The 23345-nt window shown below is 52.7% G+C and overlaps 1 protein-coding gene across 4 annotated transcripts in view; it reads left to right on the plus strand.

The window, feature by feature from the left end:
- The window catches only part of FAM222A (family with sequence similarity 222 member A), a 107712-nt gene that overhangs the window by 43129 nt on the left and 41238 nt on the right, over positions 1-23345 (plus strand). For all 4 annotated transcript variants that reach the window (XM_073312860.2, XM_073312859.2, XM_073312861.2 and 1 more), the window contains one exon: positions 11403-11534. In XM_073312860.2, the coding sequence (XP_073168961.1) occupies positions 11453-11534 (82 nt within the window). In that variant the 5' untranslated portion in view covers positions 11403-11452. The remainder of the gene's footprint in view (positions 1-11402; positions 11535-23345) is intronic.

A 23345-nucleotide genomic window follows, 5' to 3' on the forward strand; every position in this document is an offset into this window, starting at 1 on the left:
GGCACTTGGGCTGGGCCTCTGGTGCGTGCGCTCACGCTGGAGGCGCTGTGAACATTTCAAGGATGGGGAGATGGGCAGGTCTCCAGGAGGGAGTGGTGCTGAGCGTGGCCTGCCATGATCTCGGGCTAGGGTCCTTGCACAGTGAGCGTTGCAGCTCAGACACCTCTGCCTGCACAGAGGTCTTCTGCTGGATGGCTGGGGCTGTTCTAATCTGCTTAAAGCTCTCCCTTTGGTACCTGTCTGTTTTACCTGTCCAAGGCTCATAGTCCTCCCCTTAACCTCTGCTCACCTACATGCACGCACAACACTTAACGGTGGCGGTTTATCACGCTGCCCTTCTGGCTCCCACTGCAGAGGCACGGCCTGTTGCCGTTGTCAGGCGCTTTCCTTTACCAACAAAGCAGGATCCTTCCTGGGGGGGACACCCCGGTGCTGTGGTTTACTGGGATGCCCAGGGCAGTTAGCCGGGAAGCTCCTGCTTTGATCGATCCTCCTCCCGGCTTTTACCAAACTTGAGGGTGGTGGGGCAGTTCGCACGCGCGGGAGCGAGCGATCTGAAACCTTGCTCCTAGCAGGGCTGTGTAATGAACCCCCAGTCCCGGCGGAGATGTGCGAACTAGCGAACAGTCAAGTGCATTCAGTCTGAACACGAAGCACTTCATTCTCTTTTCAAACTGTATAATTTCTGCCTGATTGTAATGGCATATTTTAAAATTACCAGAAATCAAAGCCAGAAAATGGATACTGCTGCTTTTACTGTGAGCTGCATTAACAAGGGATACGTAATGTATGAAATAAAAACACTCCCTTTTTTTTTTTTAAGACAGTAATAGGAGAAAATTGGTTTTGAAACTGAATAAAAGTCCCTTTCAGAGGAAATCATTTCTTTTAGGGTACCTTTGCTGAAAGGAAAATAGTGAATAATGAAAGGTGGTTACATGATTGTCTTTCATTTAAAGAGCGGCTAGGACAGATGGAATCTCAGCAAAATACAAGATTGGAATAATTGCGTGGTAACAAGGCGCTTGTTGTGAAATTAGTATCTTAAGAAAGTCGTGAAAAGGCTTTTACTCATGAATACTTCATTATTAGTAGAAAACAGCCCAATTTGGGTTCTCCAGACACCTGTTCAGCATGAAATAACTTCTTCCCATTCTCCCACCCCACCTGTCTCTGAAAAGAGTATCGCGTGTGCTGAACTTTTCAGCCCAACCAGTTCTGGGGGAGGGAGACTGGGAAGCTGAAATTGGCTCTAGAGTCTTGGAGGGCTGTTCTCAAAGGCAGATCAATGCCATCTCTGAAATACTGGCTCGCTCTAACCAACCTGCTGGGCTTTCTGAAGCGCCTGCGGGATTGACTTTCCCTCCAGGCACCGGGTTGAGCCTGGAGGCTCCTAATGACAAGCACTGGATTATGCATAAATAGCAACAGAGGGAAGTTGCTGCTGCTGAGCTCCTCATCCATCATCGCTGGACGGTCCGTCCCCGCGGGTCGCCTTTCACCGTAGGGAGAGATCCCGTTTATTGCCCCCTCCTTTGTGCAGACTTCTGGGACTGCACATCATGAGGGCAGCTAAGTGCAAGGAGGGCCCCAGGCTGACTCCCCGGGGAAGCGTGAGCTGCATTTGGGCTGGCAACCTGGATGGGGTTAGAGTGTGATCTGTGATCTCTGTTAGGGTCAATAGCAATCCCCCCCCCTGCTCCAATCTGCCTCCATCCTGCTGCTGCTGGAGAGGAGGGCAGTGAGTTTTCCCATCTGGGGAGGTAGCAGGTTGAAAGAAGGCTGGGCACGTGGGATTTTGGCAGCCGGTTTCCTTGCCTGCCAGTTTTGCATTTTTAGCTCTCCGTCATCTCTGGCGCTTCCAGGGGGCACCAAGCTTGGTTGTGATGAGCTGTTTGGGCTTAGAATCATAGAATCACAGAGTTGGAAGGGACCTCTGGAGGCCATCTAGTCCAACCCCCTGCCCAGAGCAGGACCAATCCCAACTAAATCAAGGCTTCAGCGTAAGGCACCCAGTTCAGCCTTGCTAAGGACGGGCTGACCAAGCAGCTGGCAAAACAGTGCTGTCCTCTGTGCACAAGTGGGAACCTGGGGCAGCAGTGCTGAACATCCCTTCCCAGCCTGCAGGACTAGCCAACCAGCCCCTTGGCCTGGGCCGTCTGACTGTCCCTGAGGGGAGCTGGAACTGGCTGGATTAGCTGGCCGTAGGCCAGAGCATGGCTGCACTTGAAGGTTTTGCTTCAGTGATGCAACAGGTGGTGTTTTCCCTTCTCCATGTCGTTGCCTGGCTCCGGAGGTGGGGCCGGTTCTGAAGGACGAATCTGAGGGCGCATGTCCCCGAGAACCAGCTCCCACCTTATCAGCCCCGTCTGCACCTGCCCTCTGCTGGGAGTTACACAGGGTACTCTGCAGCCTGCTTTCCCACAGGGGGAGAGACCGCTCCTGGGAGGTGGAGGGGGAGACAGGGAGCGAGCAATCCCCGTGTGTTCAAGATCGTTCGTCAGTTCAGAGACGAAAGCAAGCGGTTTCCAAGACCGTCTGTCCAGTGTGCTCAGGAAAAAGCTATTTGTATAATTGCTCAGACACAACCGTTAGCCAGTGCACTGCAGTTAAAGCAGAGTGAGCGGCTATTCCAACTTTAGCCGCCGCGAGGGGGAAAGTGTCTACGTGGGGAGTGGGAGGAGGGAAATCCTTGGTGCAGTGGGAACTGCATGGACAGAGGGTGCAGGTCTGGTCCCAGCAGAGGAAGGTCTGCCCTTTGTATCCCAGCTGGATGGGTGCTTCCCTCGATAGGTTGGTTGGGGCTTGCCTAGCTGGCCTGGGAGCCCCCTCAGCGTAGGCAGCTCCAGGAGTGACCTGGGAGACATCAATGTACAATAGCAGGTATTTAGGAGCCATTTCCTGGGTCAGCAAACTCCCTGTTCAGCCAGGGCACGCTCCATGTTGTCTGTGCTGGGTCCTTGGGTATCTTTGTGAGCAGACGCCCCAGGAATAAAATGGACAGGTTGGAAAAGCCCTGAGGGCAGTTCAGGGGTGGTGTTAGTTATTACTCGGGAGTGAGTTCGGTGAGTGCAGCCTGCTCTGTGGATCCTTCGAGCATCTCCAGGCAAGCATCCCCACACGCTGTCTTTCCGGATAGGTCTCAGCTCCAGCCCCTCTGGGGGAATGGGGAGTTGAGTATCTCTGGGCCATTCACTCCTGGCCATCTCCACTGTTGCCACTAGCCAAGGGGGGCCAGCTGTGGTGATGGTCCAAGGCACGTCCATAGCTGTCTGCTGGGAAATGTGAAATGAGCTGCAGGGTCCATCGGCCTTCAAGCAGCCATCAAAGGGCGATGCATTTCTGGCACTGCTAGTCCGGGCTGCCCTAGGAGCAGTGACCCACCATTTAAAAAGAAAAGGAGTACTTGTGGCACCTTAGAGACTAACCAATTTATTCGAGCATGAGCTTTCGTGAGCTACAGCTCACTTCATCAGATGTTTACCGTGGAAACTGCAGCAGACTTTATATACACACAGAAATCATGAAACAATACCTCCTCCCACCCCACTGTCCTGCTGGTAATAGCTTATCTAAAGTGATCAACAGGTGGGCCATTTCCAGCACAAATCCAGGTTTTCTCACCCTCCACCCCCCCCCACAAATTTACTCTCCTGTTGGTGCTAGCCCATCCAAAGTGACAACTCTTTACATAATCAAGTCGGGCTATTTCCTGCATAGATCAAGGTTTTCTCACATCCCCCCCACCCCCATACACACACAAACTCACTCTCCTGCTGGTAATAGCTCATCTAAACTGACCATTCTCCAGGTTTAAATCCAAGTTAAACCAGAACATCGGGGGGGGGGGGGGTAGGAAAAAACAAGAGGAAACAGGCTACCTTGCATAATGACTTAGCCACTCCCAGTCTCTATTTAAGCCTAAATTAATAGTATCCAATTTGCAAATGAATTCCAATTCAGCAGTTTCTCGCTGGAGTCTGGATTTGAAGTTTTTTTGTTTTAAGATAGCGACCTTCATGTCTGTGATTGCGTGACCAGAGAGATTGAAGTGTTCTCCGACTGGTTTATGAATGTTATAATTCTTGACATCTGATTTGTGTCCATTTATTCTTTTACGTAGAGACTGTCCAGTTTGACCAATGTACATGGCAGAGGGGCATTGCTGGCACATGATGGCATAGATCACATTGGTGGATGTACAGGTATACGAGCCTCTGATAGTGTGGCTGATGTTATTAGGCCCTGTGATGGTGTCCCCTGAATAGATATGTGGGCACAATTGGCAACGGGCTTTGTTGCAAGGATAAGTTCCTGGGTTAGTGGTTCTGTTGTGTGGTATGTGGTTGTTGGTGAGTATTTGCTTCAGGTTGCGGGGCTGTCTGTAGGCAAGGACTGGCCTGTCTCCCAAGACTTGTGAGAGTGTTGGGTCATCCTTTAGGATAGGTTGTAGATCCTTAATAATGCGTTGGAGGGGTTTTAGTTGGGGGCTGAAGGTGACGGCTAGTGGCGTTCTGTTATTTTCTTTGTTAGGCCTGTCCTGTAGTAGGTAACTTCTGGGAACTCTTCTGGCTCTATCAATCTGTTTCTTTACTTCTGCAGGTGGGTATTGTAGTTGTAAGAAAGCTTGACAGAGATCTTGTAGGTGTTTGTCTCTGTCTGAGGGGTTGGAGCAAATGCGGTTGTATCGCAGAGCTTGGCTGTAGACGATGGATCGTGTGGTGTGGTCAGGGTGAAAGCTGGAGGCATGCAGGTAGGAATAGCGGTCAGTAGGTTTACGGTATAGGGTGGTGTTTATGTGGCCATTGTTTATTAGCACTGTAGTGTCCAGGAAGTGGATCTCTTGTGTGGACTGGACCAGGCTGAGGTTGGTGGTGGGATGGAAATTGTTGAAATCATGGTGGAATTCCTCAAGGGCTTCTTTTCCATGGGTCCAGATGATGAAGATGTCATCAATATAGCGCAAGTAGAGTAGGGGCTTTAGGGGACGAGAGCTGAGGAAGCGTTGTTCTAAATCAGCCATAAAAATGTTGGCATACTGTGGGGCCATGCGGGTACCCATAGCAGTGCCGCTGATCTGAAGGTATACATTGTCCCCAAATGTGAAATAGTTATGGGTAAGGACAAAGTCACAAAGTTCAGCCACCAGGTTAGCCGTGACATTATCGGGGATAGTGTTCTTGACGGCTTGTAGTCCATCTTTGTGTGGAATGTTGGTGTAGAGGGCTTCTACATCCATAGTAGCCAGGATGGTGTTATCAGGAAGATCACCGATGGATTGAAGTTTCCTCAGGAAGTCAGTGGTGTCTCGAAGGTAGCTGGGAGTGCTGGTAGCGTAGGGCCTGAGGAGGGAGTCTACATAGCCAGACAATCCTGCTGTCAGGGTGCCAATGCCTGAGATGATGGGGCGCCCAGGATTTCCAGGTTTATGGATCTTGGGTAGTAGATAGAATATCCCAGGCCGGGGTTCCAGGGGTGTGTCTGTGCGGATTTGATCTTGTGCTTTTTCAGGAAGTTTCTTGAGCAAATGCTGTAGTTGCTTTTGGTAACTCTCAGTGGGATCATAGGGTAATGGCTTGTAGAAACTCGTGTTGGAGAGCTGCCGAGCAGCCTCTTGTTCATATTCCGACCTATTCATGATGACAACAGCACCACCTTTGTCAGCCTTTTTGATTATGATGTCAGAGTTGTTTCTGAGGCTGTGGATGGCATTGCGTTCCGCATGGCTGAGGTTATGGGGCAAGTGATGCTGCTTTTCCACAATTTAAAGGCTCCAATCCCCTGAGCCTCGTGCTGTGTCCTCGCGAGAAGTACATTCACGTAAGCAGGTGCGTCGTTGCTAGCATGTCCGGCCTGCAGGCCAGTCGTGTCTGGTGTGATGTGCGTGCAGCCAGGTCACAGAACCAGGGTCGTGGCCTGAGGTTGTGTTGTCACGACAAGACACTGGCCTGACTGTTCTGTGGTGTGGCAGGGCACAGGGGCAGGCCTGCTAAATTGGACAGCCTGTAATTCTGCAGGCTATGTGTATGGACAACTGTGGATAGCAGGGCATGTGCAATACAAATAACATGTATGTGGCATGTATGTAACTCCCGTGTGTTCAGTCTATTTGTTCCTCACGCTGCAGCAGAATCCAAGAGCCAAAGACGAAATAATAGGAACAAATGCTGTGAAAATGAGAGCAACTTGCCGATCTGCCCTAATTTGCTCCTGCCTGTTCTGTTAGGTAGGGGAGATCTGCCAGGTTGTCAGGCATTTCTTTCCCCTTGCTCTCAGGCAACTCAGTGGGTCAGGCTGTGCCTGGAATATTTTACTGAGCTTCGCTCTGACTGCTGCTAACTTCATTCCCGGCAGCTGAATGCAATCCTGGATCCAGGCCGCGAAGAGAAATCCGCTCTTTGGCTGCTCCATCCTGAGTTGGGGGAGAGTTGAGAAGCTTGTGACAGCGTTGCATCTGAATGCATGGTGCCCTCTGTGTCACGTCAAACCCCAACCCGGATGACTCTGCCGCCTTAACCAAAAGGCATTTTTGCAGCTGAGAAAAGTCACAGTGTGACTCTGCTGGGTGTCTCCATTTTTGGGGGCCCAGCCTCAGAAACGTGGGCCCTGATTTTCCATAGGTGCTAATGAGACCTGGGAATCCAGGACCTGAGCTTGGAACCTGGCCAGATGTCTGTGGCTTGCATTGGAAGGAACCAACACCCTAGATGTTCAGAAACTGCAGATCATGTCCGCTAATAGGATCTGGGTGATGGAGCAGATTTCCCCTAGGGGCACCGGTGGAGCCCTCCATCTGCAGGTCCCATGTATGTGCTGTGCTTGGGAGCAGCATGGGTTTGGGCTTCCTGCTTGAACAGCTGGCAGGTCTCCCTGAGTGGCGCTCGGGTCTGAGCACTGGACGGGTAGAAGGTTCTGGGCAGGATCTGTCCTGGAGTCCTTTGTGTGCTCTGAGCCGTACAGAAAAGGAGCACAGAGGAACTTGCCATAAAACTAACCTGGGCCAAGCTTCGAGAACATAGTGAAGAGACCAGTTTGTACTAGTCAGGTGTGGGGGCGGGGGGAGCGGGAGGGATGAGACCGCAATTCCCTCTCTGATATTGGTCATTAACAAATTTGTAGCGCTCAGTCCCTCGGAAAAGGAACTCTACTGGATGGACAGACGTGATGTGGGCAGAGGGTTAACTTTATTGCAGACCACTGGGGGATTTGGGGGGAGGTTATTTATGTGGGTGTCTATCTCAGATCTTTCTCGGGTGCCTGCCCCTGGGGTCTGAGCCCTGCGCTCAAATGGCAGGGAGCGGCCGAGGTCTGTGGTTCGGGGTTCGCTCGCTTGCTAAGTGCACATTGCAGGAGGCCCAGGCTAGGATTTGTGGACGCCTCTCGCCTTGGCTCAGGCACCCTCCTACTTGGCTGCCGTCTGTTCTGGAGGCCCGTAGGGAGGTAGCGGGAAGTCACGGACAGCAGCAGTGTTCTTACCCGTTCTGATCTCGCTAATGGCGTGTCATTCTCCTTCATCTCAGCTTGGCTCGCACATCCTGCTGGCGTGTGATGAAGTGACCAAGCCCTGATGAGCCTTCCCCTCCCCCTTTGTGATTATTGGCTGCTTTGGAAATAATGAAAAGGGGACTTGTTCTTCCGTGTCCATCCCTGGGGTTCCCCAGCATTAGAACTATGTAGAGTGAGTTACAGGCCATTTTGTGTCTGTCGGCAAAGCCGGCCGGGGGGCAGAGTCGTGAGCTCTCCCCCCCGCAAGGTGGCGAGTGGGGGCCGTGTGTGCAGGAGTTTCTGGTGCCGCATCCCGTTGTTAGCACTGTCGACCTGGCTGGTCAGACTGAGCATCTGCTTCCCACTCAAAGACACCATGGGATTCCTCTGGGGACACATGTTCTGAGCCTGCAGCGAGGGTCTCTGGCAGCAGCCCTGGCATTAAACACCATTGCTCAGGTGAGCATCGGGGCCTGGGCCATGGAAACCCACCACAGGCTGGTCCGTGAGCGGTTTCCCCTGGCATGCGCAGACCAAGGATCTCTGTGGCTCGGGGACAGAATTCTCTAGTAGCTTCGTCAGGAGACAGTGATTGGGGTCTCCTTGGTTCTGGTCCCAACACAAACTTGCTGTATGTCCACTTCCCCCTCTCTGCACCCCACATTCCTTATCTGTAAATTGCACCCTATTGCACTCTCCTTCCCCCCGGGGCCCTTGGTAGGGTGGCCAACTTTGCAGAAAACTGAACACCCTTGCCCTGCCCCTTCTCTGAGACCCTGCCCCCGCTCACTCCACCCCCCCACCTTTGCTCATTTGCTCATTTTCACCATGCTGGGGCAGGGGATTGGGGTGCAAGAGGGGGTGAGGGCTCTGGCTGGGTGTGCGGGCTCCAGGGTAGGGCTAGAAATAAGGGATTCAGGGTATGGGAGGGGGCTCGGGCAAGGGGTAAGGGCTGCGGCTGGGGGTGCAGGGTCTGGAGTGGGAGTGGGGATGTGGGGTTTGGGGTGCAGGTGGGGGCTCAGGGTTGGGGCAGGGAGTTCGGGGTGCAGGAGGGGGCTTATGGCTGGGGCAGGGGGTTGGGGCACAGGAGGTGGTGCGGGCTCCAGGCGGCGCTTATCTCAGGAGGCTCCCGGAAGTGGCTGGCGTGTCCGGGACCTGTGCGAAGCCAGGGCACGCAGGGAGCCTGCCTTAGCCCCGCTGCACCACTGACCGGACCTTTAACAGCTCAGTCAGTGGTGCTGACCGGAGCTGCCAGGGTCCCTTTTCGACCAGGCATTCCGGTCAAAAACCGGACCCCTGGCAAACCCTAGCACTGTGACTTGTGTGGGTGGGAGGGACTAGAGACCAGCAGAGTGGGGCGGGGATTGTTAATCATTTTTATTTTATTACAAGTTACCTCGTAAGCACATCAGGGTGTAGATGGTATTTGTCTGTACAGCAGCTGCATGCTTTGGATGCTGTCTGAATGAGTCTTTGGAGCAATGGGCTGGAATAGCTTGCACTGACCAGTTGGTGTTCTGTGCTGACCTGCAGGGAGAGCTGGTTTAGGTCCTGGTTCTGGATCCTTGCTCTGTGTAAACAGGAAATGCCATGAACAGGATTCATACTTAGAAGAGTGAGAGTGAAACTGGGAAAACAGAAAGCATGCACTCCATGACCCTCTTGAAGAAGACATTGCATACGGGGGTAGGGGATTTGCGTGCACACCACTCCCACCTGTTGGAGGGGAAAGTAGTGATCTGCTCTGGGGGTATCTGTACGTGCACAATATACAAAATAACCCAATGCATGTAAAGCCAGTTGAATCTTCTTCCCTGTAGCCTGGCCTGCCTCTTTCCTGGCCAGTGGCGCTCCCTGCCTGCCGAGAGCACCCTCCGTGAGGTCTGGGTTGGGGCGGGTAAGAACTGTCCCCTCTCTGCCTGGAACTTAGCTGAGATAGGGCAGACTTTCTGTGACAAAGCGTTGGGCCATGTGATGTCTCGGCTGTGACATCCAGCCATCCGTCAGTTTCAGGCAGCGAGAGCAATGGATCAGAACTTGTGGCTCTGAAGGTCAGAGACTGCAGCCTGCTTTTCTTATGCTTCAAGTCAACCTCTACTTACCCCGTCTGTGAAGGAAAGCTCAGACCAGGAGTCACTCGAGGCAGTGACATCATCAGGAGGAATTAGTTCTAATTTATGCCTTCCATCTAGGCTCCTGAAGGATATACAGTTAGCTCCAAATGTGCAAATTGTTGTTGGGGATGACTTTGGCCTGACCTCTCTGACTCTAGTCAACTAGCTTTTGAGGCCAGCCTGAGCTCTGGTGGCAGACGCCAGGACTCGAGTGGTTCTTAAGAGGGGCTTTTCCCAATATCCCCTGGAAATGGAGGGTTTGATCTCGGTTGGGATCTTAATGGCCAGCTGGCAGGGGAAGTAATCGAATGCTTTATGATTTGCTGCGAGGAGATGGTGTCCATCAATCCAGTGAACAATCAAGCGGCCTGTCTCCCGCTGTCTGACATTGGCATCGGCACGTTGCAGTGGGATGTTCTGGGTATGTAGGCTGCATCCTCTGAGGCAGAATAGGAACAAACTGAAACCCTTTTCTCTTTGGGGTCCCTCCTTGGGACCCACTTCGGCCAGGCCACCTGGGAGGAACTGGCTCGCTAATCATGGTTAGATTGAGGGGCAGGTGGGAGTGGCTCATTGATTTATACTTAAGAATCTCTGTATGTATCGCTCCCCTCCCTTCGCCCTTTATCTGGGATAGCAAGTTCTTTGGGAGAGGAGCTCTCGCTGCCTTTCTGGGTGGAGAGCATGGTCATAATAGCTAGATGCTGATAACTGAACTGCACTGCACTGCCCTGCGTGACCCTGGCTCCTGGAGCCAGCCGTGCCGAATCAGCTCAGGAGGCTGGATAATGAATGGGCAGGACGGGTTAGAGGTGTTAGTGAGTGGTCTGGGGCGCGCACACATCGCCCTTCGCCCCCTCTGTGTGATGTCAGCATGTCTCTCAGCAGACTGGGGGCTCCCTCGCTGATGGGGTTTGGTCTGTTCACCTGGAGTCTGTCCTAAGGCTGCTAAAGGAACTCCGAACACACAGCCCCGCCTCAGCCAGCCTCTGGTGTCGCTGCAAAGGAGACGTGTGCTAACATCAAGGTAGTTTGCTCACAATAACCACCAGGCTGTAAAGACCTAGCGCAGGCGAGGCGCAGGTAGCTTTCTACCTCCATGTAGCTAGCCAAGTCAACACTATGTCCCCCTCAACTCACCTATCTACATCAAGATAAAAACTGCAGAGCTTTGTCTCCACTAGGGCTTTGCATGTAGCTAGTTACCTCGCGCTAGATATAATCACACCTGGTTTGCAGTGAAGACAGCCCAGGACTGTTGTAACCTGCAGAGCCTTCTGGAGCTGCCCTTGCAAATGCCCCGCTTTACACTGGTCTTAAACTCTACAAGCGTGAAAGTCACGTGGCTGTGTCTTGTGCTGCCCTGCTGTGGGGGTGTCACCTGTGGAGCTGGAGTGGAAACAGTTGGAAAGAAGCCAACATTTTTGGGGGTAGAGAGGATTTTGGGGCAACAGAGGGTATGAAAAACAAATTTTTTCAGTCTTAAAATACAAATTTTTCGGGTTTTGATTTTCTGTTGGAGAAAACTTAGACTGGGATAAATTTCCGCGGTGTGTAAGAAAGGTAATCTCCCATCCCGCGTTAACAGGAAATGTTTAAACCAGCCATAGCCACTGGGCTCATGACAAACATTGCTTCTAATGCACGTAGACCCAGCATTGCCCACCCATCACGCTCTCTCTAACTCGCAGGCTGGCTTTCCTGGCCACATGCAGCGTTCACGGGGGGGGGGCCGCGAGACGTTCAGCTGCCAGGGCCGATCCCGTTTGCTTATTGACGCCTTCCCTTTCTGTCCGTTTGCAGCGTGAGGGTCTCCAGGCGTGACTCCAGCAGCGCCCTCCAACGCTTGGACCATGTTGGCCTGTCTCCAGAGAACCCAGAACCCGCCAGCCCAGCACCTCGCGTGTCCAAACAAGACCCTGGAGCCACGGAAGTGTAAGTGCCTGTCGGGAGTTTGCGAGGGAGACAGCGTACGCTGTGCACTGAGAGGGAGCTTCCTGTACTGATCTCCCCAGTTCATTTCCTGACATCAGGTTATTCATTGACCTTCAAACCTCCCTTGGCTCTGTCGGGCTTCATGCTTGGAAAGCAAGAACCGGTTGTCCCTTGAGCTGTCTTTTCCAAGCGCCCTGTTGCATGGTGCGCCCTGTCGCGGGTTAGCCCTGAGCTCTGCCTTGCGCCTCTCCTGTTATGGGAGACTGAAGACAGCCCGTGTCCAGCTCCCTTCCTCCCTGATAGAAAGCATTTGCCTTCTTGCTACTTTGACGCTTCTTGTCTCATTGAAAAAGACATTTCTTTAATGGATAATTAACAAGAACAGGAAAAGCCAGAGAGGAGAGAGGGGAAAGGAAGGAGACACGATCAGCGAATTAAATTGGGTTGCTTTGGCTGATCAAACTTCAGAATATTTTGCAGCCCCATCTCCAAAGCGCCATGGCAAACACCTGCTCTGAAGCCTCCTTAAAATATCTCTAACCCTCCCTTCCCCCTCCCTCTCCTATAATGACTTTTCCCAGGTTTGCTGTAGCTCGGCTGTTCCTGATGAGCTGGCCTTTCAGATACGCTGTAAACTAGTTACATTAAAATGGGTTCCAAAAGGTCACTCCGGTAAAGCACCTGTCTCGAGCAGCCTTTGTCTCTCAATCCAAACCATGATTAAATGTATATTTAATGAGCCTGCTTTAGGCAGGCAGGTTTGACCTCTCCGGCTGGGAAAGACACATTAAGATTCTCAAGTGATGAATGTGTGTTTTAAAGAGGGGAGTGGATGTTTTTCTACTGGTCTCGGTTGGATTTTTAAGCGTTCCGGGCTGAAGACAAATCAACTACTAAAGCTCCACTTTTTACCGTGTGACAGCCCCAAGGTATTTGGTTAATGATCTGTATTTACCTGGAGACGTATTTTCCCCTACCTGTGCACCCCAGCACAATCAAACCAGTCTGCTGAGTTTTTCTTTTTAAGTAGAGGAGGACAGGGTCTGAAGTGATCAGATGTTATTTCTAAAAGATACAGTCAAGTTCAACAACAGCTATTGGACTTGAAGCAGGAATTAGTTCAGGGAAACGCCTATGTTAAGGCTAGATGATACACTGGGCCCACGTGGCCTTCAAAATCTACAAACTTGTTTGTGTTTTCTGAAGGCACCTTTCCTTTCAGTTCATGTTGGTCTCTGAGTTCTCTTGTGCCCCAGGGGAAGAACCCGCCCAGTGTTTCCATTAGAGTCCAGTGGAGAAAGACACAAGGGACTCTCACCACTGAGCACTCAGCTGCTCCCTCTGCCAAAACGGGAAGGTTGCCACCCCTGAAACATGGGAGCCTCTCCTCTCTCGCAGGGCTTTGTCTTGCAGTCCACTGTTGATCAGTGTGCGGAGCGAACTGAGCGTGTGGTTGTGTGTGTAGACGCTTGCTCAGAGCTTATAGTGTTGCTCAGGTCTTTTTCTTACTAGCCTCTGGAAAGAAATTGAGTGTTGCTGTTGTAAAATTATTCCTCTTTGCCTGGATAACGAGCTACCTTTCTTCTGGGCCAGCCGAGCCCTGAGCCAGGCTCAGGGAAATGTGCGCGCGGGGCTTCGGGGAAGGGAACCTCTGACTGCCATGGGAATCGGCGCTGGGGGCAGGCCCAGGGAGCTGAGGATGGCTTGTCATTCTCCAATATTAATTGGCAACAGGTGCGCTGCAAGCTGTCTTGTTTGTGAGGGATTCTGAACCATAGAGGCTGATCCTGAGAAACACACCAGCCCTGCCAAGTGCTGCACTCAGTAAAAGGAGGAGGAAAGTTTGGAAAGACCATCACCTTCCTCCTCCTCCCATTCAGGACAGAGTGGGCGCAAGGAATCCCGAGCCTCTTCAATGGATCAATTAGTGCACAATCTACTTCGGGTGCTGGCAGGTTCACGAGCAAGGGGTGGGTTCTTACTGTGTTCTGCCTTATGGATGCTCAGCCTGCGGGAGGAGTCCTTGTCTGAAATGTGTCTAAATTACCAAGGAGCTTTGGAAGTGGGGGAGTTAATAGGCCTTTGTGCACCCAGTCCTGTGTGAGATGTTACCAGTGTTGTGGAATGAGTGAAGTCCTGTAGTGTCTGAAACCAGCTGCCCTGCTGTTAGTGCGCTGAGTGGCAAGGGTTTTCCATGTAGCCAGTGGAATAACAGAGCGAGCTAAGCGTTCGTGTCGGAGAGAGAGCGGGACCAGGTGAATTGGTGCAGTGGCTGGCTGCCCAACTTCCGATCCATGCCGCAGCTGAATGGGACCTTCCCTGGCTCCCAGGGTTGTGATTGGGCCTGATGCTCTGTGAGCCTAAGCCTCCCTTGAGCATGTGCAGCGCCAATGTGAGCGCTGTGAGGGAGACCTGGAGCGATGGCTCCAAGGGGTCCTGCCCTCCTGTAGAACAGGTGCAGGCATCCCCAGTGTGCGGACGGGAGAGACCCTCGGCAGGACAGAGTGGCGTGCAGCCTCCGTGCACATCCAGTCCTTGGCTGCCCTTGGGGGCCAGTAGCTCCGGCACCTGAGAAGTCTATACAGCAACCAATTGCCATGCGGCCGATCCTGGCCGATTGGCTCCAAGGCAACCAACAGGATTTTGCAAATTCAATGGGAGAGGGACCGTTCTGTGTCTCTTTTGACAGCCGTGGTTTCATTTGAATTATTTAAGGCATTTCCTACCAGGCTGGTAACCGTCGGTGTGATGCCCAGTGTGAGCAGAGGAGCAGCAGCAGGGTACATTGCCGTTCCCAGATGCGAGGATCCCAGCACTCTCTGGACGCTAGGGCTAGCTTGGGCTGCTGAGCCGCCGGGCCGTGTGCGGGTTCAGCTCTGGCCTCTCCGGGGGAAATCTGGGAGGGGTTGCATGCCACCTGCACCAGCCCAGGCAGAGGGTGCCGCATGCTCTGCTGGCCGACGCCACGGTGCCCCAGGGTGCTAGGAGGGAGAGTCAGTGCAGGGACAGCGTTTGTGCCTGATAACGGCATGGTGGGAGGCTCTTGGCAGCCTCTGCTCTGCTGGGGCAGCCAGGCCCGGCGCACCCGTTTGTCTCTTGGCTTGTAGCATTTTTTTTGTGGGAGAGGCCCCTTTCTCTCACTGCCGCTATCTTTATTCAGCCGGGTTCTCCTCCTCCTGCCCCCTAGTGCCCCCCCCCAAGTCCAAGGGGTGGGTAAGAAGAGATCCATGGGCCACTCATTCACTTTATGCCACTTTGGAGCGACTTTGTCCTCTCTCGGCAACAGTCTCCTGCTAGCCCGCTACCCCACAGTGCATTTGCTGCCTCCGCCCACCTGCCAGCCAGGTCACCGTAATCAAAGTGTAGCTGACCGTATGTTTCCGCTCATTATGGGAAAATGCTGCATGCCTCTCTTTCTCTCAGCCGCCTGTTCATTCCGATTAAATTGTAGGTGACATCCGGGGCCAGGCATCTGGTTTTGAGTATAATTTTCCCCTCCTTAGTTATTACACCTGTGGCAAGCGGGGAGGGGAAGCCGCCATACGCCCTGTGATGCAGAATGAAAGGCGAGCCCGGACCCTGTGCAGTGTGGGGCAGATGAGCCTCCTGCTAAACGCCTGCTTAGGTAATCGAAAAAGATAGCATTCTCTTCCAACAAGCCACAATTTAGAAGTGCCTCTGATTGCTTAATTTGCTCCTGAGTATCCCAGTAATTATCTTTATGGGTCTTATTTCTGTCCTCTGGCACTGTTTCTGTCGATATTAAATGAGTCTGGCGCTCGGCATGGTGGCCGCCTGGCCTGGCACCACTGTGAAATCCTATTCTCCTGCCTGCGCCTCTGATTAATGTTTGTATTAATTTCACGTAAAAGGTGAGCTGCCTAATTTCCCCGCCTGCGCCGGGAGCTGCATGAGTCGCTGCCGTTTCTGGACCCGGTGCCCTGGCCTCCCAGGTGTGGCCCCGCCCTAGGATTTCCCTTCCTCTCTCTCGCTAGTTAATTGCTTTTCCTCCCTTTACACCTTTTCCCCATGGCGTCTGGAAAGCGACCTTTGCACCCGCGCTCTGTGAGTTGCTTAGTTGGTATGGGAGGGCGGTGGGGGGCCGCAGTGGGGTCCCAACTGCTGGGGCTGCTCTGAAAAGCTATACCTCAGCAGCGCTGTCGTGTGCGGAGGTGAGCCCGTCGGGGGGGTGGGATTGGGGTGGAAGGGAGAACCACATTCCCCCAAAGTGCTCTTTAGGTCTCTCTACCTCTTCCCTCTCGTGGGGATGGCAGTGCCAGAGGGACTGTGCTGGGCACCCTCGGCCGCAGGGCAGCCCACCCTGACCCAGCTGGCGTCCGTCTGGGGCGGCGGCTCCGCTGTGCTGGTGGGGAGGTTCTTTGGTTCAGCCGTCTGCCTGCTTGTCCCCAGTGTGCCTTGGAGCTGAGGGCCCTTGAAGAGAAGCTCCGTGGCCTGCTTCCCAAAGCGTCCTCGGGGGGATAGCATGGTTGGGTTGGGGGCTGGGGACTCTCTACCCCGGTGTGAATGTCTGAAAAGAAGAGAATTGCTGTGGGGGGAAATCCACTTCCGGTTTCCCCAGGACCAGAATAAGCCGGAAGTGTCTGCTTGGAAGGGTTCTGCTTCCCAGTGCCTTAAGGGCAGCGGGCGAAGGGATCGTGGGGTCTCGCGGGGCTCCCTGGAGCTGGACTGGAGCATCTCGTGTGAGGCTTTCTGGCCTTTTGTTTCACCCACTGGGTGGCCTGTGTGGGTGCCACCTCAGGGCCCCATACTTCCCCAGGGAGGGGTGCTGTTTAGTTTGGCCAAGCCAGCCTGCTGCTGGTGACGTTGGGTGTAAATCTGCCCAGACCGCATGCAGGGTCTTACTGGAGCGGGTGGCTCTGAGTGTTGAGGTACGGTTGGGCTGAGGTGAAGCCGGAGAGGCTGGGGCTGGGGAACCGAGCAGGGCTTCTCCAGCCAGAGGGGTCCTTTCCTACAGAGGAGAGAAGAGTGTCTTCTCCAGACCCACGCCACATCCACTGCGAGATCCTTCATGGAACTTTTTGGGCCTTTGGCCTGATTCTCATCTGAATCCCCAAGACCCAGCAATGCCTGCTCTTGCACCCCTCCGGGAGAGAGCCGGAGCTGGATAAGGGGCCCTAGCCCGTGCCAGGAGCAGGGCAGGGCCCGTAGCGGGGAAGGCTGCTGGCTAGTTGAAGGCATCTGTGCTCTATTTTGCTGTCCCAAGTCCGGACTGGACAGTTTCAGACTCTCCACTGCACCGAGGCTGCTACCAGGAGGCCAAACCATTTTTCTCAATCTTGGAAAAGCCCCCCAGAGATTCTGGAAAAACAAACAATCCAGCAAGTTCTGAAACCTCTTGTACCACCACTACCCAGACATGTTGGAGGTTACCAGGGCACCTGAGCCACATTTGCCTAGACAGCCTTTGTTCCCGCATTCAAGGTAGCCAGAGCATCATGAAGCTAAAGTTACCTGGGAATCTGCTTCATGGAAGCCTTCAAAAATGCCCACCTGCTATTTCTGTTGCAGTAGCACCTACTGGCCCTGACCGATATCTGGGCCACATTGGGCTAGGTGCTGTACAAACACACGGTGAGAGGCAGTCCCTGCTCCCAAGAGCCAGCAGTCCGCAGAAAGAGGGCACGCTAAACAAAGGTCACCCAAGTCTCTTGAGTCCTAGGCCAGAGTCCTATCCACTAGGCCATGCTGCCTCTTGTTACACATCTGTCGTCTGCTCCTTAGAATCCCCTAGCCTAGGGGCTTCAAGTCCTAGTGCCACAAGTTTAAAGTCTTTGTTCCACCAGTAATCACAAACTTCACTGAGCTGTAAATAAGGATCTTGTCTGTGGCTGGAGTTCCTCCCTTTCTGAAGATAAGAGCATTCCACTCAACCACGTTCGTTGGGATGTCCCTCCAGGACGCTATCGAATTTGTTGGCAAACAGCTCCAGTGTGCCTCCCCCGCAGAGACCTATCCCTGGCGGGTCGTTCTAGGCCTTGTCTGCTGTGTGTGTCTGTGTTCCCGAGGCAAGAAGATGTTGCTGTTTGCAGTTTAACTCTGACAGATATCCCCTGCCCTCCATGCGCTATCCCAGTGCTGGCTTGGAGAATTGAATGGACCCTCACTACAGTCAGCTCCTGTAAGGAGTGCCTTGTCTGTATGGACCGGACCCACGTTCCAGCCCTGTGCTCCTGGAAGCGTTTGATCTCCTCCTTACCAATGGGCACTTGGTTCCCAGAGAGGGGAAGGCAAGGTACCCTTGTGGGGACAGCACAGGCCATCTCTGCTGTGTGAAGAGATGCGTTTCATTACAGCTTCTTCATTGCTAGGGCTCCCCAGCAAGGCTGTCATGCATGCCCCAGAGCACTGCGGGACGTCCTGCAGCCTTGTGGGATGTCGGCTCTGATGCAGCTGCCACAGGCATCATTCTCCAGCTAGGCTTTAAACCAGTAATAGCTCTTAAAGCCAGCGTGTTGGGCTGTCGCCCGCCCATCCCTGCCTCCCTTTGTACCCACTTATTGCCATCTCTAAGTGTTTCCTGTCCGATTTATCGAGCTGCTCGGCTAGGCCCTTGGTGTTGTGGTTTCAAGCTCCGCTCCCTGGGTGAGCGAGGAGGAGGAGGCTGTTTGCTTTCGGCTGAGGAAAATTCCTGCATGGACACCCAGCTTTTGGGCAGATGGTCAAGAGGGAAGGGAGGGGTCCAGCACAGTGAGCCAATGCCCTGGCCGTCCATACCTTCCCCCTCTCCCTTTCCGGGCCTTCTCGCAGAGGAGTAGGGATGCGCTGCAAAAGGCGGCATCCTTGGGAAAAATATCACATCCAATTAACTTCAGCACGCTGGGCCCCTTTGATTTTACTCTCCTTGCGTTACAGGAACTCTGAGCTTTATTTAAATTATAAATCAAATAATACCCCTCTCAGCTTGGCCAAGCCCTGTGCTTCTCTTGCTCTCTGCACTGATGTAGCAATGGCTTATATTTAATTAAATGTCACTTGATATGTGCCTTCCGTTAGACACGGGTGCATCTGCTGCTAGGCCGGGGCTGTTAGTGCATCTGCGGTGGTGTGAGCAGGAAGCGCACATCTGTAATTGGTTGGGATCGATATTTAGCTCAGCGTTATGGAGCGCTTCCTGAGCCAGGCGCTCGCTTTCTATTTAAAAAAAATAATTAAAAACCGATTCTCAGGGGCGCCTGAACTGTAGCAAGTGGTGGGGCTGGACAGCTCAGGAGGCTGGTATATAGTACCAGAGTCTCCGATTTCTAGGTTGCTGGTTCAGTTCCGGCCCGGGTCAATAAGGATTGCCTGTTGTTCGTATCGGACGGCTGTCTCTTGGGCTGTGGGAAATGAGCTTGTGGTCTCAGTCCATTACTTAGTAAACAGATCACAAAAGCCAGCAAGAAGTGAGAGGCTCCCACATCCTATTGAGGCTGCCTGAGTAATTTTACAAAAAGAAAAGGAGGACTTGTGGCACCTTAGAGACTAACCAATTTATTTGAGCATGAGCTTTCGTGAGCTACAGCCCACTTCATCGGATGCATCGGAGTAATTTTAGGTTTCAGATTAGCAGCCGTGTTAGTCTGTATCCGCAAAAAGAAAATGAGGACTTGTGATGCATCCGATGAAGTGAGCTGTAGCTCGCGAAAGCTTATGCTTAGATAAATTTGTTAGTCTCTAAGGTGCCACAAGTCCTCCTTTTCTTTTTGAGTAATTTTAGAAGCGGCTGAATGCAGTTTCCAAACTGGAGCTGGGCCAGGATGTTGGGGCAACAGCTCTGCTCCTGGACAGCGCGCCAGGTCAGAAAGACAGTAACGCTATCAACAGGGAGCCTCTTCCCAGCACGGCTGGGGCCCTCATCCAGCACTAATGCAACAGGCAGAGCCCCCAACGCAGCTCCCTGCAGCAGGGGACTCCGAGGAGAGGCCTCTGCCTGCCATCAACATTTTAGGGAGCACAGGTCATCCTCTGCCGCGGCGTCCCCGCCCGCCCCCTTTGGAAGCCACTCTTGGTCGGTTGCTCGGATTGACTATTGCATTTGTGGTTTTTCTGAGGGTATGCAGCCTGTGGCCATAGCCCGGACACTAGCTTCCATCGGGAGTGGGTGACTGTGAAAGTAATTAGTCAAGCAACAGGTTTGACAAGGGGGAATTTACAGTTGTCGCTCTCCAAATGCTGTGGCCGGAGGAGAGTGGCCAACCTGAAGAAGGAGGAACTGAGGCTATATGATAGATAACCTGGCCTTTGGTAGCTTAGACCATTTATCAAATGTCTTTAGGTGCCTAAAGATGCAGAACGGCACTAGGGGCCTATGATGCTTTTGAAAATGCCACTAGGTACTTATCTGCATCGTTTGGCACCTGAAGATCTTTGCAAACCTGGCCCCAGAGACCATTTAGGGCTTTATAGGCCACGTGTGTAGCTGCGGTATGTATTGCAGTGCAGAGAGCGTCTGGGCACTGGGCTAGTTTCTCCCCCACCACTGGTTCCTGTGCACTGATGGTGTGTTACTCCCTCCGACCGCCCTGGGCACCGGTGGGCTTGATCACATAAGGGGCTGGCTGGGGAGAATTGGCATCTCCGTGCTGAGAGGAGACAAATCACAGCCCTGCTAAAATACGTTACGAGGAATAAACCTAAATGAGGGGCCCAACTGCCTCCTTGCTCTGGGCTCCGCATGCAGCTGGCTTGCTGGGGCAAGCGTCATGCTCTTGGATCTCTGCGCCCATTGCCTCCCTGGATTTGTGTCTTGAGCGGAGCAAGCCCTTGGCTCTGAACGGGCCATACGGGAAATCTCAACAGTGGACACCGCTGAGGAGTCCTGCGCGGGCTGCTCCGGATCCGAGGAGTGCTCCAGGCAACTCCTGTCCAACGGGAGCCTCAAATCTCCCTGCCCTCACCCAGGGGGTGCTGTTCACGTAATACATCACAGCAGCCCCGGGTGGAGCTGATCACAGAGCAGCTCTGGCGGCCCAGGAAAGGAGCCTTCCTCTTTGCCTGTGCAGTCCAACTCCGTTTCGGATTCCAGCTGCCTGCGTCAGACTGGGCTTCACCTTGTAGCTGGGGCACTTACCTCGCTTTCAAGGTGACTTTAACCTTTGCACAGAGGAAGAGCAAAGAAGAGTTTCCACCTGCTTGTCCACTGGCCTCCGTTCTGGCTCACTAGGTGCAGTTGCTGGTCCAGGGCCTCACAGAGGTTTCCGTTTGTCTCCCCGTTGTCTCGGCGCGGGTGTCTGGGCCCCGCTCTGTGTGCACACCAGCAGGTAGAGCTGCGGCAGGCGTTTGGCTTTGAGAGATCGTTTGGCCGCTCCATGAAGCCACATCTTTCACAGCCAACGTTTTCTTAACAGAGCAAGTTTCATTCCCGCCCCCACACCCCGCCCGCCCTGTCGTGGTCTCGTCTCTCGTTCTTTTGATGGCTGCTTCATGCCAGGGCTCGGTGCAGGCTGGGGGCGGCCGGCGGAGCACTCTGTGCTGACAGAGGTGCTGTACCCGGAGAGAGAGTGCCGGCATCGATAAGGCTGTTCAGACATTTCAGTGCATGCCTTTTTTCTGACACTACTTCCTTTGTATAGCTACTCAAGCCTTTTGGTTGCTTATCAGACCCAGGTTTTCAGTCTGCCTTCTGAAGTCCTTAGCTTGGCTTTTGATGCCACTTCCGAAGTCTTTGTTGTTCCTGCCCATGGTATGAAGCCAAGAACCCCGGCGTTTGGAGCGCTTGCTGTCCTGGCATCAGCCCAAAGAGCAGAACCGCCAGCCCCGAAGGCAGGCAGGCAGGCGAAGGACATGTGTTCAAAGTGGACATGGGGATCTTCGGGTGGGCGTTTTAGGGAACGCTGACTTAAAAGAGAAGTTGAGTGAAGGAATTAAAGAACCTGTTTCTGCCAGGATTTGTTCCACTAGTGCTTTTCTCGATCAGCTTATTTGCGGGGGCTGTGACAGCTGCTGAAGCCTTAGCTAGTAATTCCCACTTGCACTATTACTGCAGGGGAGGTGAAGGTCTGGGTGACATTGGTCAGAAAGGTCATTTTCATCAGTGGCAGCAGATTGTGCACTCCAGATTAGGTACATATTGGAAGGGCTGGGGGGAGGATCCATTCTGTTGGCTGGGTTTTTTTTTTTTGTTTGTTTGTTTTTTGGTTCTGTGCTGCATGTTTCATGCGTAAAATACAGCCTTGACCAGTCCCCTGTGGAGAGAGACTTCTCAGATTGCCAGAGATTTAGTGCCACTCTGGGGGAGTAATTACTGCGCCTATTTGAATTGCTCCTTTTATTGGCTGATAAATATTTTTTAATTTACACACTGCTGTCTAAAATTAAAGCTGCACCATGGAAAATATTGATTATGGATTAACCAGATGAGCCCCTTTGCCAGGTCACTTTTTGCTGCCGAGCATATTAGCTGTATTCAAACCTGAGGGCTTTCAGTTTGGGAAGATGCTGACTGCTAATTTGGAGAGAGAGAACCAACCTGGAGAACCTGCTGTATTGTTACCCATAGGTAATATGGGGCCCACATGCACCTCCAAGGACAGAATGGGGCCCACAGCTCCCCTGACATTGAGAATGTTAATGCTAAATAGGCTTTTTCAAAGTGTGAGCACTTTACAGTGGTTCCCAGCTTTGCTTTTTTTTTTTTTTAATTAAATGAAAACTCTCTTTGCTTGCTTGCTTGCCAGCCCAGTAGAACCTCTGATCATGTCCTATTTTTAATCACACGGCCTCTCTGCAGTGATTGAACTGCAGCTGGTTTGACCGCTGAACTGGGAGCCAGGAGATCTAATAGAATCATAGGGGAAGACCCTTTGGGCAGCTCATTTAACTCTCGGCCTCTGTTTCCCCCAGTCTGTAAAATGAGGATATAAAATGCTCCCCTCCCAGAGGTGCTATGTGGGTTAATGAGTTAATGGTGTGCAAAGTGTTCTGAAGATGTAAAGCACTAGATAAGTGCGAAGTCTTGTCAGGTTCGTGGCTAGCAGGTTCCCCTGCGTGTGCTGCTGGGTGGAAGGGGTGGAGGAAGAGTGAGCTAGGCAGAAACTAAAACAAATGAGTAGCTCCAAGCATTGGCGGCAGAGAAGTCTTCAGAGTGTGATGCTCCGTGTCCTTGCTTTGAACAAACTGCATCAAAGGTTTGTGGAATAAACCCACCTGTTCCCAGCACATCAAGTGCTTTGCTGAGCTGTGTTTTACTTTTTTCACAGGTGCTTGTTAGGAAGATGAGATAACAAGTGCTGTTTGTTTACCAAAGCCTGCCAAGGAACAAAGGGGTTTGGCTGCTAACATAAAACGCCGCCTTTTACAGTAAACACTGTTTTAGCATGATTGGATTTCACGCCTGGCCCAGTAGATCCTGCGCACCTCTTCTAGCAGGCTGGGGGCCTGTGTATCATTACTCCCCCGGGGGGGGGGGGGGAGATCTTGCATTTCGTTACCTTCTGAAGGATGCTGTGCGTTAGTTTGCTGTGGAGGGCGCAAGAGCTGGGTTTTAAAAGGTTACACCACCCTGTACAGAGCTCTGAATGCAGCTCTGAGTGTGTTATTAAAATGCTAAGGAGAGCCATCATCTTGGGCTCTGTTAAAGGATCCTGGCAGTTTACGCTTATTTTAATTTGCAGAATTAGCATTTTGGAGGGGAAGGGGACTACATGTGAAACCCCCAAAACAGTAACACAATGAGGCAGAGGATCATACTGGTCGGCCAGTGTGTGTTTTAAAATGAAGACAGAAGGTGCTTTGCCCCTGAGTGCATGTCTGTCTCCCACCAGAGCTACACTCCGCTTTACTCAGTAGGGGAATGTGTCCTAGTGGAGAGAG

Source organism: Lepidochelys kempii, chromosome 15 (genome assembly GCF_965140285.1).
Source record: "Lepidochelys kempii isolate rLepKem1 chromosome 15, rLepKem1.hap1, whole genome shotgun sequence".
Lineage (NCBI taxonomy): Eukaryota > Metazoa > Chordata > Testudines > Cheloniidae > Lepidochelys > Lepidochelys kempii.